This window comes from Belonocnema kinseyi, chromosome 1 (genome assembly GCF_010883055.1).
Source record: "Belonocnema kinseyi isolate 2016_QV_RU_SX_M_011 chromosome 1, B_treatae_v1, whole genome shotgun sequence".
Classification (NCBI taxonomy): domain Eukaryota; kingdom Metazoa; phylum Arthropoda; class Insecta; order Hymenoptera; family Cynipidae; genus Belonocnema; species Belonocnema kinseyi.
In genome coordinates, this window is record NC_046657.1 from 137674144 (window position 1) to 137687295 (window position 13152).

At 35.5% G+C, this 13152-nt stretch overlaps 1 protein-coding gene across 1 annotated transcript in view; it reads left to right on the forward strand.

The window, feature by feature from the left end:
• Positions 1-9034, forward strand: part of LOC117175253 (15-hydroxyprostaglandin dehydrogenase [NAD(+)]-like) — a 50656-nt gene extending 41622 nt beyond the window's left edge. The window contains exon 9 of the mRNA XM_033364967.1: positions 8998-9034. Within this exon, the coding sequence (XP_033220858.1) occupies positions 8998-9013 (16 nt within the window). The 3' untranslated portion in view covers positions 9014-9034. The remainder of the gene's footprint in view (positions 1-8997) is intronic.
• The last annotated feature ends 4118 nt before the right edge of the window (positions 9035-13152 follow it).

Consider the following 13152-nt stretch of genomic DNA (forward strand, 5'->3'; position numbering starts at 1 on the left):
TTAAAAATTTGTCATAAGGACAACCGCAGGATTTCGCTGGGAGCGGGTGCTAATCTAAAAAATTGCACCCGCTTCCAGCGAAATCGCGGTAAAATTTCAGCCACAACCACGTCTCACAACAGTGAGATAGGTGGTTATAGTCTGTAAGGGAATCAATACGACGATCCAGGATATGCCTCGTGCACCCTAAGAACACGGAGCGACCAAGGACAACCGCCTTCTGCATTTTTCCCACAAGTGTTCTAGCATATTGTTGACACGCAGGGATGCTTTTTGGGCAATTAGCAAGTGAAAGCTTGGCACCTCCAAGAGCGCCGATGATAAGGACGATCAGTTTAACAGAATATTCCGGGTACAATAGTTGGAAATCCCTTATAAGGTCTCGATACCTCTCTTTCTTTTCATTCTCTTTAGTTATGATGTTTTTGTCAACTGGTGCCGAAAATTCGATAACGAACATGGTTCGCTTCTCGAGGTCAAGGAGAACTATGTCAGGCCTCAAGTAAGCAACAGAAACAATTGTCGAGAATATAAAGTTCCAGTATATGCGGCACTTCCCATTTTTGACAATTGACTCAATTACCCTATGAGCATTTAGAGGAGCGATATTAAGGTGAATGCCGTAGAAGTGACAGAGATGGTAATAAAGCACTCTTAGTGCCGGGTTGTGCCTTTGAATGTTGGTCGTTCCCGCGTGAGTTGGACAACTAGATAGTATGTAAGCTAAATGCTCGGGATGTGCATGGCACGCCCTGCAGCTATCATCGAGAATGTCTTGGCTCAAAAGGTGCCCACGGTATGTTAAGGTGGAAATGACACCGGCTTGGCATGCAAAAATGGAACCCTCTGTACCAGACTTCAATCCGGGCGATTTAAGGAAAGCAAACGTTATCTCTCAAAACATTGACTGATCCTTCACATTTATATGGAAGATACCGTGCATCCTCCTATCGAGGAGCTGTTCACGAAAGTTTTTCTCTTTTGCTTTTTGAATCCGGGTTTTCAGGAGTGAGTACTCGAGATAGATAAGATTTGATGCATTTTGCTTACCCCTAATACTGAAGTCAAGTCCGAGTGTTTCAGCAGCCTCCTCCGCTGCTTTGTACAGAAATGCTCCTTCGCCCACTTCTTCGTGATTCCTGACCATTTTAAGAAGAGGGTCTCTTCCATTTGCAACTCTATGTGCTCTGCCCAGAATAATCCTTTTGTGAAGTCATTCAAGACTCAATATTCCGCGACCCCCTTGACGGCGTGAGATGTGCAATCGCGGAACGGAAGACTTAAGATGCATGCTTTTGTTCCTGTGCATAACATTTCTTGTCCCGATATCAAGAGATCTGAGCTCGTGCTTCGTCCATGGAACTACTGCAAATGAATAGAATAGTACCGGGACGGCAAGCATGTTCGTTTCAGATACTTTGTTCCTCGCCGACAGTTCGGAAGACCAAATCTGTCGGATGAGACGTTTGTATCTGCTTCGGAGAGTATCCTTTATAGATGTCACATCCTGAATGCGGCTCTGCGGCACGCCCAGGTATGTATAAGTCTCTCCAGCGCAAAGGTGTCGTATGGCGCTTCTATCAGCGAGCTCAGGATCTTCAGGGATGCCATTAAGTTTTCCTCGCTTCAAATAAGCCTTGGTGCATTTGTCTAACCCAAATTCCATTCCAATTTCCTTAGTATATCGTTCGACAATCCACAGAGCTAGATGCAGCTGCTCTCTGTTTTTAGCAATTGTTCGAAATTTTCTGAAAAATACTATAAAACAAATAAGAATACGTCTTTTTTTAGGTTAAAAAAAAGTGTAATGATTATTCAAAATTTTGCGTCAGTTTATCAAATATTATAGGGCAAAATTGCTTCCTAGACATACAGTAAAACTTCAATTAGTAGGAATCATTCAATGGAATAGAAAGCTGGAGCTTTTTAATTGCATTCATGACAAGCGAAACGAGTATCATCGTGGCAAAAGCGGATTTAGAGCAGGAAGTGTTTAGTACAGTGTTTAGCAGTGAAGAGAAGGACGACATAGGTTCAAGCTTGAAATATCCAAAAATGTTCAGATCACCGCCGGAAAAGCATAGTTTTGTAGAGAAGGATGAGAATAGTGAGGGGGCTGAACGAGTAGAATGAAGACTATGTATTTAGTCATAAAAAAAGAGGTGTCCTAAAACTTTTGCACGGCAGTGTATAAGGTATAAAGAAAAACACAATTGTGACCTTGGCGTTCCATCATCCTTTCGACAAAAGATCTTTCTTCCTACAATCCAAATATATTTAACCTTCTTTTGTCTTTTTCATTCTCATGCAGAATCGTAGATCCTTATTTTAAATATCGTGAAAGTCACGCGAATAAAAATGAGACATTTATTATTTTCTGGCCAGCCAAAATTAGTCGTAGAGAAGTTACGCACTTTTTTCCTCTGCTCAATGATCTTATCTCTTAACAAGTGCGTGCTGAAAATGGTAACGATAACAAGTGCAAGCAGTAGATTGTATGTTGGGAATTTATGAACGCGATATATATTTAGAAGGTCATCTTTTATATAGGGATTATTCAATTCCTACGCAATCGCTTTCAGAATCAATGAAAGATTCTCATTCAGCTTTAATAATAACCTATGGATGTCAACGGTAAGTGAAGTGCAGCTTGCCTTTGATGATTGGGGGAAGCTTCAAGTGAGGCGAACTTTAATTTCAGCTATCTTAACTCCGTATTGATCCAAGATACGTCATCTGCATTTCTAATAGTTGATTTTTCAAGCAAATGGATTCTGTGAGAATTCTCTGAAACGTCAGTCTGAATTTCCTGTACCGTAATGTCAATCTTAGAAATCTACTCATACTTCTTGGCTTCTAATTCTTTAAAAAAGTTTTCTAATCTATTCGTGCGTCTGCACGACCACTTATCTCTCTGTTTGTAATACAGTACTGTGGATTGCCTCGATTTATCCAGGCGGTAGGAGTCGCATCAGTAATAAGAGCAGGATAAATGATTGTGAGTAAAAGGTTGTCTACCTGATCCTTGCTATCAAGGTCGGTTTCTGCACTGGAAATTTGCAAGGAGCTTTGGTCTAAGCTTGAGCAGGTGTGGCTAGCATTTAGTGATCTGCAGTTGACGCAAATAAAATCAATTAATCCCTTATTCAGATCATTCGATTATTTTATTTTAATAATCCAACATTAACGCAGGGTGAGTGGCTAAATATGTCACGCTTTTTGCAGGAAACAGCGCTCGGTGATCCTCTGGAGATTGACTTATTGCATTCGAGACAAGCATCCATCCTTGGATATAAGTATTAGCCACACGACAGCTGTCGAACTCTGAAACTCATAAACAGTCTGCTGATAACTAATGAATCCAAAAATAAACGAATGTAACATATATACTGCATTCCGAATACAAATAAAATACTGTGATACAATATACGGTACGAAATTGCCTAATAAACATGTCATGACAAGAATAGAAAAAGACGAAACGGTGCACACGTCAAAAACTAAGCAGGGTCGCACAATATAGGTTGTCTGAAAATTACAGTTAAGCAGACAAATAATGTCGATCATGTTGACTCGTCCACCTGTTTTTTCTCACATCCCGATGTCTGGACGATCGGTACGGATGTAATAATCCGTGTGGATGGTAAAATCCTCATATAATATGTAATTTTCGTTTTCTAAAACGGGCATTGGAATGTATCTATAAAAAGACATCCATTTTGCTTAGAGGCTAAGGGCGAAATGTTGATTACATGAAAACCTTCAATGATGTGGATTCATTGGTATCTCTACATAATCGCCACGGGTTAACCACGTTTTGATGTAACAGGTTTTTTCGATAACTTCTTGCACCCGCTTTTAGAAAAATATTTAGAGCTTCACTATGCATCTAATGTTGATCTAACGTATTAGGTGCTCGCGGTGGATGGCTTTCTGTCTGCATGAAATGTATAGTTCCTCTATGGTTTCTGCCCTGACGTTCAAAGCCTACCCTAAGGACACATTAAAGGGCGTGTGGTCTATATCCGCTTCACAGATAGTGTTGTAGAGTACAGCATCTCTATTTCTGTCGAAACAGTTTTGCAACTGTATAACTTGTGCGTTGCATAGTTTGTTTACATCTACAACGCCCCGTCCCCTGTAGTCAGTGTAGAATTACCCTTTCAATCGCAGACTTACTGTGGTGCATTCGCTGCTTCGTTATTTCTACGCAAATTTTTCTCTTTACGCTTTCAAGGTCAGTGTTATACCATTCAACGAGCCCAAATTAGTATGTGATAACAGGGATAACACAGGAGTTGATTGCCCTGATATTGTTTGCCGAGTTGAGTGAACTCTTCAGAATCAATCTGAGTCTTGTAGTAAAAGCAGTCGTTAGGCTTTTCTTCACTATCATTTGCTGAATACCCTTAGATTCAAGAGAACCCAGGTATTTATAGTACTTGCCCGTTGCCATTGCCTCGATACTATTTTCAAACTAGCTCTCCAGCTCTGTGGTACCTAATTCCCATCTTGTTAAATTCACTGTTCTGCATTTATCTAGTTTGAATTTAATGTGGAAATTATGGAAAAACTGTTTTGTGACATCGACCACTTGTTATAGCATCTAGTGTGAATCAGTATATAGTTTCGGGTCATTCATGTACAGAAGATACGTCACTTGATGACCATTTCAATATCATGTATTCTGAACCAATAAGATCTGCTATTTAGTGTTTTACTACTAAATGGATTAAACGCTAAATAGAGCCATAGTGTACTTAAGGAGCCTCCTTGAAATATACTTATAGTTATCCTTGATTCTCCTCATTTTGTCAATTTTTAGAACTTCAGACAAACAGTCATGCGGTACGGAAGAAAGCGCTTGCTTGTAGTCAATTCAAGCCATGTGCAAGTTCCTTTGATGTTTACAAGTCTAAGCCATGGCAAACAGCGCCTATGGTGACTAGATCTTTACTGTCTCGCGAATTTTTTCATCATAAATTTTGTTATTCTGTGAGAAGGTAATTCTCGATCCAGTAAGAATATAACTTATCTCCAATGATAGCTGTAAGATATTTATAAATTCCTAGAAGACAAACTATTGTACGAAATTCACGTGTATTTTGAGCTCTTTTTCAAACCAGTAAAACATCTAGAGCTGTAATGTTTGCCACCCCTATTTCTGGGTTACTTCTAGTTCTTGTCTTCTCTAGTTAATCCCACGCAGCGTCTAAATTGCTCTTGTTCGTTTTTCCCCAAGCAATCGACCAGTAGTTTGTCATGTCTTCCGATTTAGGGACTTCGGTATCTTGCTGGTTATTTTGCTTTATACTTAGTTTACAACAGATGGTTCTTTCAGTTACATGCAAGATTCCATTTTGCCGCCTTCTTGAACTACTTTTCTTGTATTGACGCAGTTTAGCAGTAAAAACATCAAATCTTTTCCCTTAGGAGCCTATATTCTTATCTAATATTGCTGGTGGTAATGTCTCGATGTAACGTGTGTCGCTTCCGACAACAAAGGTTGACTCCAATGTTTATGTTGGTCAAGTGCCCTCTCAGTCGGCAGTGTCCAACAAGCATTTCTACTATCTTCATAACCGACAGAGCTTTTTTTGAAAATGTTCTTATTGTTGTTTTATTGTTTTAATTAAAAATAGTGTGTTTTTTGTGTCTCTGAAATGCAACAAGGTAGCTACAAGTGTATAAAATGAAATATAATATCATATAATGATAAGGTTTCGACAAAATATATACATAATATCCTCCTTGCTGCTAGTAAAAAAGTAACTTTTTTTGTAACTTATCTTCAAAATTGAGTGCAGTGTTTAAAATAATAGATTAATGTATAATGATAAATTGAAAAAGTAAATATTTACCAAACATTTCTCAAACTTTTCTGAAGAATTTTTGTACGTTTATTATAAAAAAGTTGTTATTTTATAAGGCTGTATCGGGCAGATGCTGTAACCTCAGAAATTAGTTGCGTTCTGCACTCCTAAAATACTAACAACACTAGAAATAATAATAATACATAACGAACAGAAAGTTTTGGCTTATCTATGCATTTAAACGCAATAAAAACCGCGTTAGAGAAGCAAGCTCTTGTGTACTGTGCAGCTGGTTTAGAAGTTAGTATGTTGGGCCACAGTACCTTGAAAAATCAGGTTAGTAATATACGAATGTCAGCAAAGTACAGTGCAAATTGGCTTGATAGACTTAATATGGGAAAGGAATTAGAACAATAAAGTTCATACACCATGTTACTAAAATTGCCCACCCTCAGTACATCGAGACATAGAAACCAGTAATATTAGATGAGGTAATCAAGTATTTCGAACATGGAGAACCAAGGATCACCAGGTTAATAACCATTACCATGGGTATATTTCAAGGAGACTCCTTCAGTGCACGATGGTTTCATTTAGCGTTGAACCCATTGATAGAAACACTGAATAGCATGTCTTATAGATTCAGATTATATGAAAATAAGGATGATAATCATGTAATTCATCCTCTGTACTACATTCCACAGTTCTTGAGTGATTTTGATATTTTTTTAGATGTTCTCAGCATTAAATCCTGCAGAACCACATCAGGCCCGACTTTTTATTGTTACCCATTCAATTAATTATTTAAACAAATACAACGTGAAAATTGATTTAGTTTGAGATTTAGGCCAATTGTTGTAAACAATTTACGGAAACAATTATTTTTGACAGTTACTCGACCGCAACAAAAAACTTTAACTTGATTAAGAATGCCCAAATATTTTGAAGGAATAGTATTTAGAGGAGAAAATAATCACTAGTTGATACTTACTATTATTATGCGTAGTATTCTAATAAACAAATTGTATTTTTGTTCGAAGTAATGTTTTTCTCATCAAACAACGTTCAAATTTATTCTAAATTATAATAAAAAATCGCAGAAAAATAGGTGTGTTGAATTATTATATTTTAAATGACAATATTGCAAATAAATAAAAAAATGTAGGAAATTTAATCATTATTCAGAATATTTTAAATAATCTATCATCTATGGAAATGTTACGCCTGAATAAACTGTCCTTTCGTAATGATTCTTTAAATGCAACTTGAAAGAGGTACTTTCATAAGTAACTTTGTCAGTAATTTTTGAATAATATTATTAATAATTAATATTATTATCAAACATTAATAGAACATTTTAACGTTCATAAAGAAAATATTCAAGAAAAATTATTTCGGCATTGAAATAAGATGTTTCTTCACCACTTATACTTTTCTGAAAATATTTTTGTGAAACAAAACATTAATGAAACGACCAGGTTGGTGAACAGCTCCAAATTATAAATAAATTTAAAATTAATTATAAAAAATAGTAACATACTTGTACTGCAAGATACGTATTTAGCAAAAATACATTATTTTAAATTATTAGCAGTCATTAACGTTCAAATTTGGTATATTCACTCTTCAAGAATTATTCTGCAATACCAGCATACGCGATTATCTACAATGGAAGGTTAGGATACATCTTCCCAGATCCAACTAGATTGATTGAAGGAAGATATTTATCTCATAGAATATAATGGTATATCAAAATATTGTTGAAAAATAATTTTTCCTGAACATTTTGTGCATAAAAGATAAAGTTTTTTATTGTTATTTAATAATAATAATAAGAATGTTAGTTAGGAATCACAACTACGATAATGCGTTAAAATAACAGAGAAACACAAAATGAAATCGAAAAGTCCTCCGACCAAGCTAAATGGACTAAATGTTTTCGGGTGCGCTGACCACGAGTCCATGACTCCTATGAATCCTACACGTAAGGATCAAGGTTAATTAAAGATCAACTTGGTTAATTAAAAAAATATCATCTTTTTGAGCTCAGACTCTGAAATAGTGGAAAAGTTTACGTGCGGATATGTTATTACCCACAGGCCTCCGTGACCTCCAGAGGTCACATGACGGTCAAAAACATTCTTTAGAATATGAAGTTGAAATCGATCATCTAAATTCCCTGAAAAGTATCTCATCATGGTAGTTTGGTACAGAAGAAATAACATTCGCACTTAGATTAAAATCCCATTGCAGAAACTTTTGCAATTCTGGCGCAATTCTCCTGCAATCGCGCGTGAAGTAAGTTATAAGCCTGGCACCTGTGTACTTTTTTACTTTTACCCATACCTCTGAGTAACTTTAGCAGCTCCTAAAATTCTGCACGACCGTCTTTATGAAGTCGAACTTATCCGATTTGTCTATTTCAATACTCGTCAGCTAACTTCACTGCAGCAATGGAAGCTTATGGCCTGCAATTTTCAAGACGGTCATGACGAATTTTGTCCAAAAAAAAGACAGTTTACTCCCTACAAATTTAGCTGCAATAAGATTTCCCTTTAGTTTCTTCTGTAAAACTCTAGGTGAAGGCATGAATCTGTCATGGCATGCACAAGAAAAAGTAGCTTAAGATGCAGGGATTCGGCACCCCAGTATCAGCGATTGGTCAGGGTGAGCAAGCAAGCCCGCAATCGCCGTCATCATGCGAGCGCAGCCCTACATTGGTGCCTACCTTAGCCTCTGTAGAGTTTGCAGCTATAAGAACAGAAATAACGCAATGCAATACGCGTATTTCCAACTTTGGTGCAATTTGTGGGAAATACGTCATCAGTATTAAGAAAAACCATTTACACAGAAATTAAAAGAAAAGTACTGAAATTTCTTTAGTCTCAATACTAATAAGATTAAGAATGTGTAAACTCCGAAAATCATATGCGTAAAATGTAGATTGCAACTTTACTATCAGAAAAAAAAACAAGATTTTCGTCGCCAATAATTTGGCGAAATCCGACAGATTATAATACGGATTGCAATTTCTGCTTAACTAATACATATAGGTACAACCGTAAAAACATATCTCTTATATCTTATTCATCTGTTCAGCCTGTAACTGTTCATGTCCTCATCACCATTGACCATAATATAAGAGAAAATGAGATGTCGACTAATGAAGATTCTTCTAATATAGATGCGGAAAATATTGAAATGCAAAATGAAGATTCAAGAGACGAACATAATAATCACAGTTATGCAGATGAATCGGAAGAAATAGATGATCAACATAGGAATTCTAATGAGTGTACTCAAGATGAACTGAGTGACTTGGTTCAAGACACAGGACTATCAAAAGACCTTTCCGAGCTAACAGCATCTAGAGTAAAAAAAGGGTTTATAGCTCCTGCGACTCGTATATCCTTCTACTGAAATCGAGATTGCTTATTTAGGCATTTTTTTTAATGAATTGGATTTGGTATATTGTAACGATGTTAAAGGTCTAATAAATGAATTTAAGTGCGTTAAGTATGAAGCTAGTGATTGGAGTCTTTTTATAGATTCTTCGAAAAAGTTTAAAAGCTGCTTCGCTCCAAAATGACTACATATTTGCTCCTATATCAATCAGCCAATCTATTGTCTTAAAAGAAGAATATCATAATCTTCATTTAATACTCCACAAATTGAATTATGACTTTCAAGGCTGGCAGCGGTTTTACAAAGAATCCATGTTTTATTTGTGAATGGGACAGTCGAGACCGAAAGCAACATTATGTGAAAAAAGACTGTCCAAACTGCATTTTTATCCGGAATTGTGTAATTTCCACACTAGAATATCCCTATGTTTAAAATAGAGCAAATTGAGAATATGTTTAACATTGATTAATGGATTTTCAATTATTTAAACAAATTGAATTCGTTTAAATAATTTTTTTCTTAATTTTCTAAATGAAAAATTATTACTGTTTATTCATTCAAATATTCATTACCATTGGTTAATTAATGTTTCATTGTTTAAAAAATTTCATTTTTCAAATAATTTTTTTCCTTAATATATTTTTTTACAAAAATATTACTGTATTATTTTTAAAGTGACATAAATTTATTTTCAATTATTCACCAATCGTCAAAGTAATAAATTATTACTTATTTTCGACAACCTTCAATTTGTTTAAACAATATTTTTTCACAAAATATACATAATAAAATTCAAATTAAAATAAAATATACTTAATAAATATTATGGGATAATTAAACTTTCGAACCTCAAAATCTCACAACAAGCATTACGTTTACAAAAATAATAAATGGGATGAATATAATATTACCAACTTAATTAATCCAATAATTTTTCCAGATATCTTACTATTTCTTTTTCAAAAAACAAGAGTACTGAAATACTTGATGTGATATTTGTAATCTGATAGGAGATCTGTCATTGACAAGAGAAATTCAAAATGGAACTTGTCACTTTTAAGCAACAGATGGCGCCAGGCTGTTTCCATGGCCGTACCCTATTCTGGCGTAAAATTGCGGCAAATCACTGCTCACTTAAAATATTGTTATTAACAATAACAATTGCAAAATGGTACTACAATTTTTAAGGAAATATAAACTTTGACATGAATAACCAATGAAAAACGCTCAATTTTCATATTTGTTCATAATATTGTTATTGAAAATACAAATATTTAACTTTTATATTTTCCTGCAGCTATTTATTATAATTTAGGATAAGTTTACAGGTTATTTCATAAAAATACTATAACTTTTAAAAAACAATTTGTTTCAAAGAATATTTATAATAATGGCAATTATTAACTAATGAAACTAATGAAACTAACTAATATTTATGTTCCTGAAGTATATCTTTAATAAGTTATATATTTTGAAACGATTTAAAAAGAATTAAAAGTTGTGAAGATTTTTTATGCATCTTTTAAGGTTTCGTTAAATTAAAAAAAAAATCTTTTAGGTTCCTAGGAATAATACAAATAACGATTTATCTCAAAAAAATAATAAAAAAATAAGGATAAAATTGGATTAATTGAAAAGATCAGGCGGTTTAAAAGGTCTGATGAGATTAGAAAAAAATTCTTTTATTTTTATAACATTCGTGTGAAAAGTTTTAATAATTTTTCTATTTTTAAAAATGTACTTTAACAACAAATTTAAGAAGACTCTTCGATGCTGGTGTTATTTGTTGTTCTTTTCTGTATCCTTTTGAAAGCTTGCCACCTGAGTTAGTCTTTCTAATTGACAGGTTATCTTTTCTATCCTCCAACTACTGTTGGAACTTGTTATATAATTTTTCTTCAAAATTTAGCGTAGGGGTTCCCCGCGAGTCATAGGGTTCATTGCTAACGACAGTTGGGCCCTTTGTCGGTGTTTCCATTTCTATCGATGGTTCACACATTCTCCTTTTGGGCAGTTCGGGAACATGCCCGATAAGCAAACATCTACTTTATTTTCTTTACCTTTAATGTATTCTATCGGTTTATAAGAATACTCAGCTAAACGTTATTTCCATCTTAGTAACTTTGAAGAGGAATTTTTAGCCCTATCAAAGCCATTTTAGTGGCTGGTAATCGGTATGAAACCTGCAGGTCTTACCAAGGAGGTATTTTCGTAGACGTTGAGTTGTCTGAACAACTGCAAGGCGTTCCTTCACAAAGGTAGAGTGGTTTTGCTCGGCTCCATTAAGTGTTCTGGATACAAAGCAACAAGTTGTGGCCGTCCTGGCTTAATACTGCTTCTAATCCTACGTTGGAAACATCAGTGTTCTACAGAAACTCCTTCTGATGATCGGGATATCTGAGCACGGCCGATGTGAATAGGGCTTCTTTTAACAGTTCGAAAGCTTGTTGGTACCTATTGGTCTATTTAAAATGACTACCTTCTTTAGTTAGTCTTGCAAGTGGTTTGGCAATATGACAGAATTTTTTAATAAATTTCCTGTAATAACCTGCAAGCCCTAAGAAAGATTGGACGTCCCTCATACGCTTAGGTTTTTTGAAATCTTTCAAGGCTGAGATTTTCGCTGGATTGAGTTTAAGGCCATCTGCTGTGATATGGTGTTCGAGATATTCTAACTCAGGTCTTAAATACTTACATTTATCAGACTTAAATTTCAAGCCTGTTTCACGCAAACGATCCAGTAGTACCCTTAGATTCTTGATACGCTCTTCTATAGTTTATTCGAAAACTACTATATCGTCCAAATAAACAAAACAACGTTTCCCTACTAGTCCTCTCAGAGCATGGTCCATCATTCGCTGGAATGTGGCTGTAGCGTTCTTCAGCCCGAAAAGCATTTAGGTGTATTCAAAGTGCACTTAGTTGGCAGAGAAAGCCGTATAATTGATGTAGGTAGGATTCATTGGTATTGAATAGAAGCATGAGCTCAGGTCGAAGGCCGAAAAGAACTTTGCTTTGCATAATTATTTCAGAATGTCATCTATCACCGGAAGCGGGTAGACATCTTGATCAGAGTTCTCTTTTATTTTTCGATTATCTATAACCATTCTTAGTTGCTCACCCTTTTTGGGCACCACGAATATAGGAGAGTTAAAAGGGGAGTTGGAGTGTCGCACTACACCTTGTTCTAAAAAGTCGGCTACGTACTCTTTTACGAACTGTCAACGGCATTCAGGTGGTCTATAACATTTATTATTTGTGGTTTTCCCTGATCTAGGAACGATCCCATATTCTGTAAGGCTAGTGCTGGTATAGGGTCGTTATCCAGTGTATACAGATCTGTATATTATCATGCTTAGCTTTGCAAATCGCCTCCTCGGAGACTTTATTTATACGAATAATTTCATTGGACATAGGGGCTTTAACTAGTTCCGGTAATTTCGAATAGTTCAAGTGGGTTACTTTTATCATTCCCATTCTGACCTGATACATTTCTGCGGGAATATTTTCTGTTTCATTTATCTAGACCTCAGCTTTATGTTGATTAAAATTTTTTCTGTCATCGCGTATCTATCATACTTGGTGAAAGATGGTAACCCTCTAATACTGTTTTCGGGTGACGGAAAGTCGTTTGGAACAATATGAAACAAATTTCTTTTATTATGGTATTTATAATTGGTTGCCGTTGGGGATTGATGCCGGTCGTTTCGCATTATAAAATTATTTTCAAGTAGAAAAGTCCTGCTGTACTTCGTCAGAATGCTTTCTTCCATCAGGTTAATCACTGCTCCAGAGTCGACAAATGATCGGTAATCGGTTTCATTTGCCCTTCTTCCCCATATTGACTGCAGTCTTCCGGATCTAGCAGATACTCGGCTGTATCTTCAATAGAATTTTCCTCGTTGACTTATTGGCTCATTTCCACTCGGTCTAA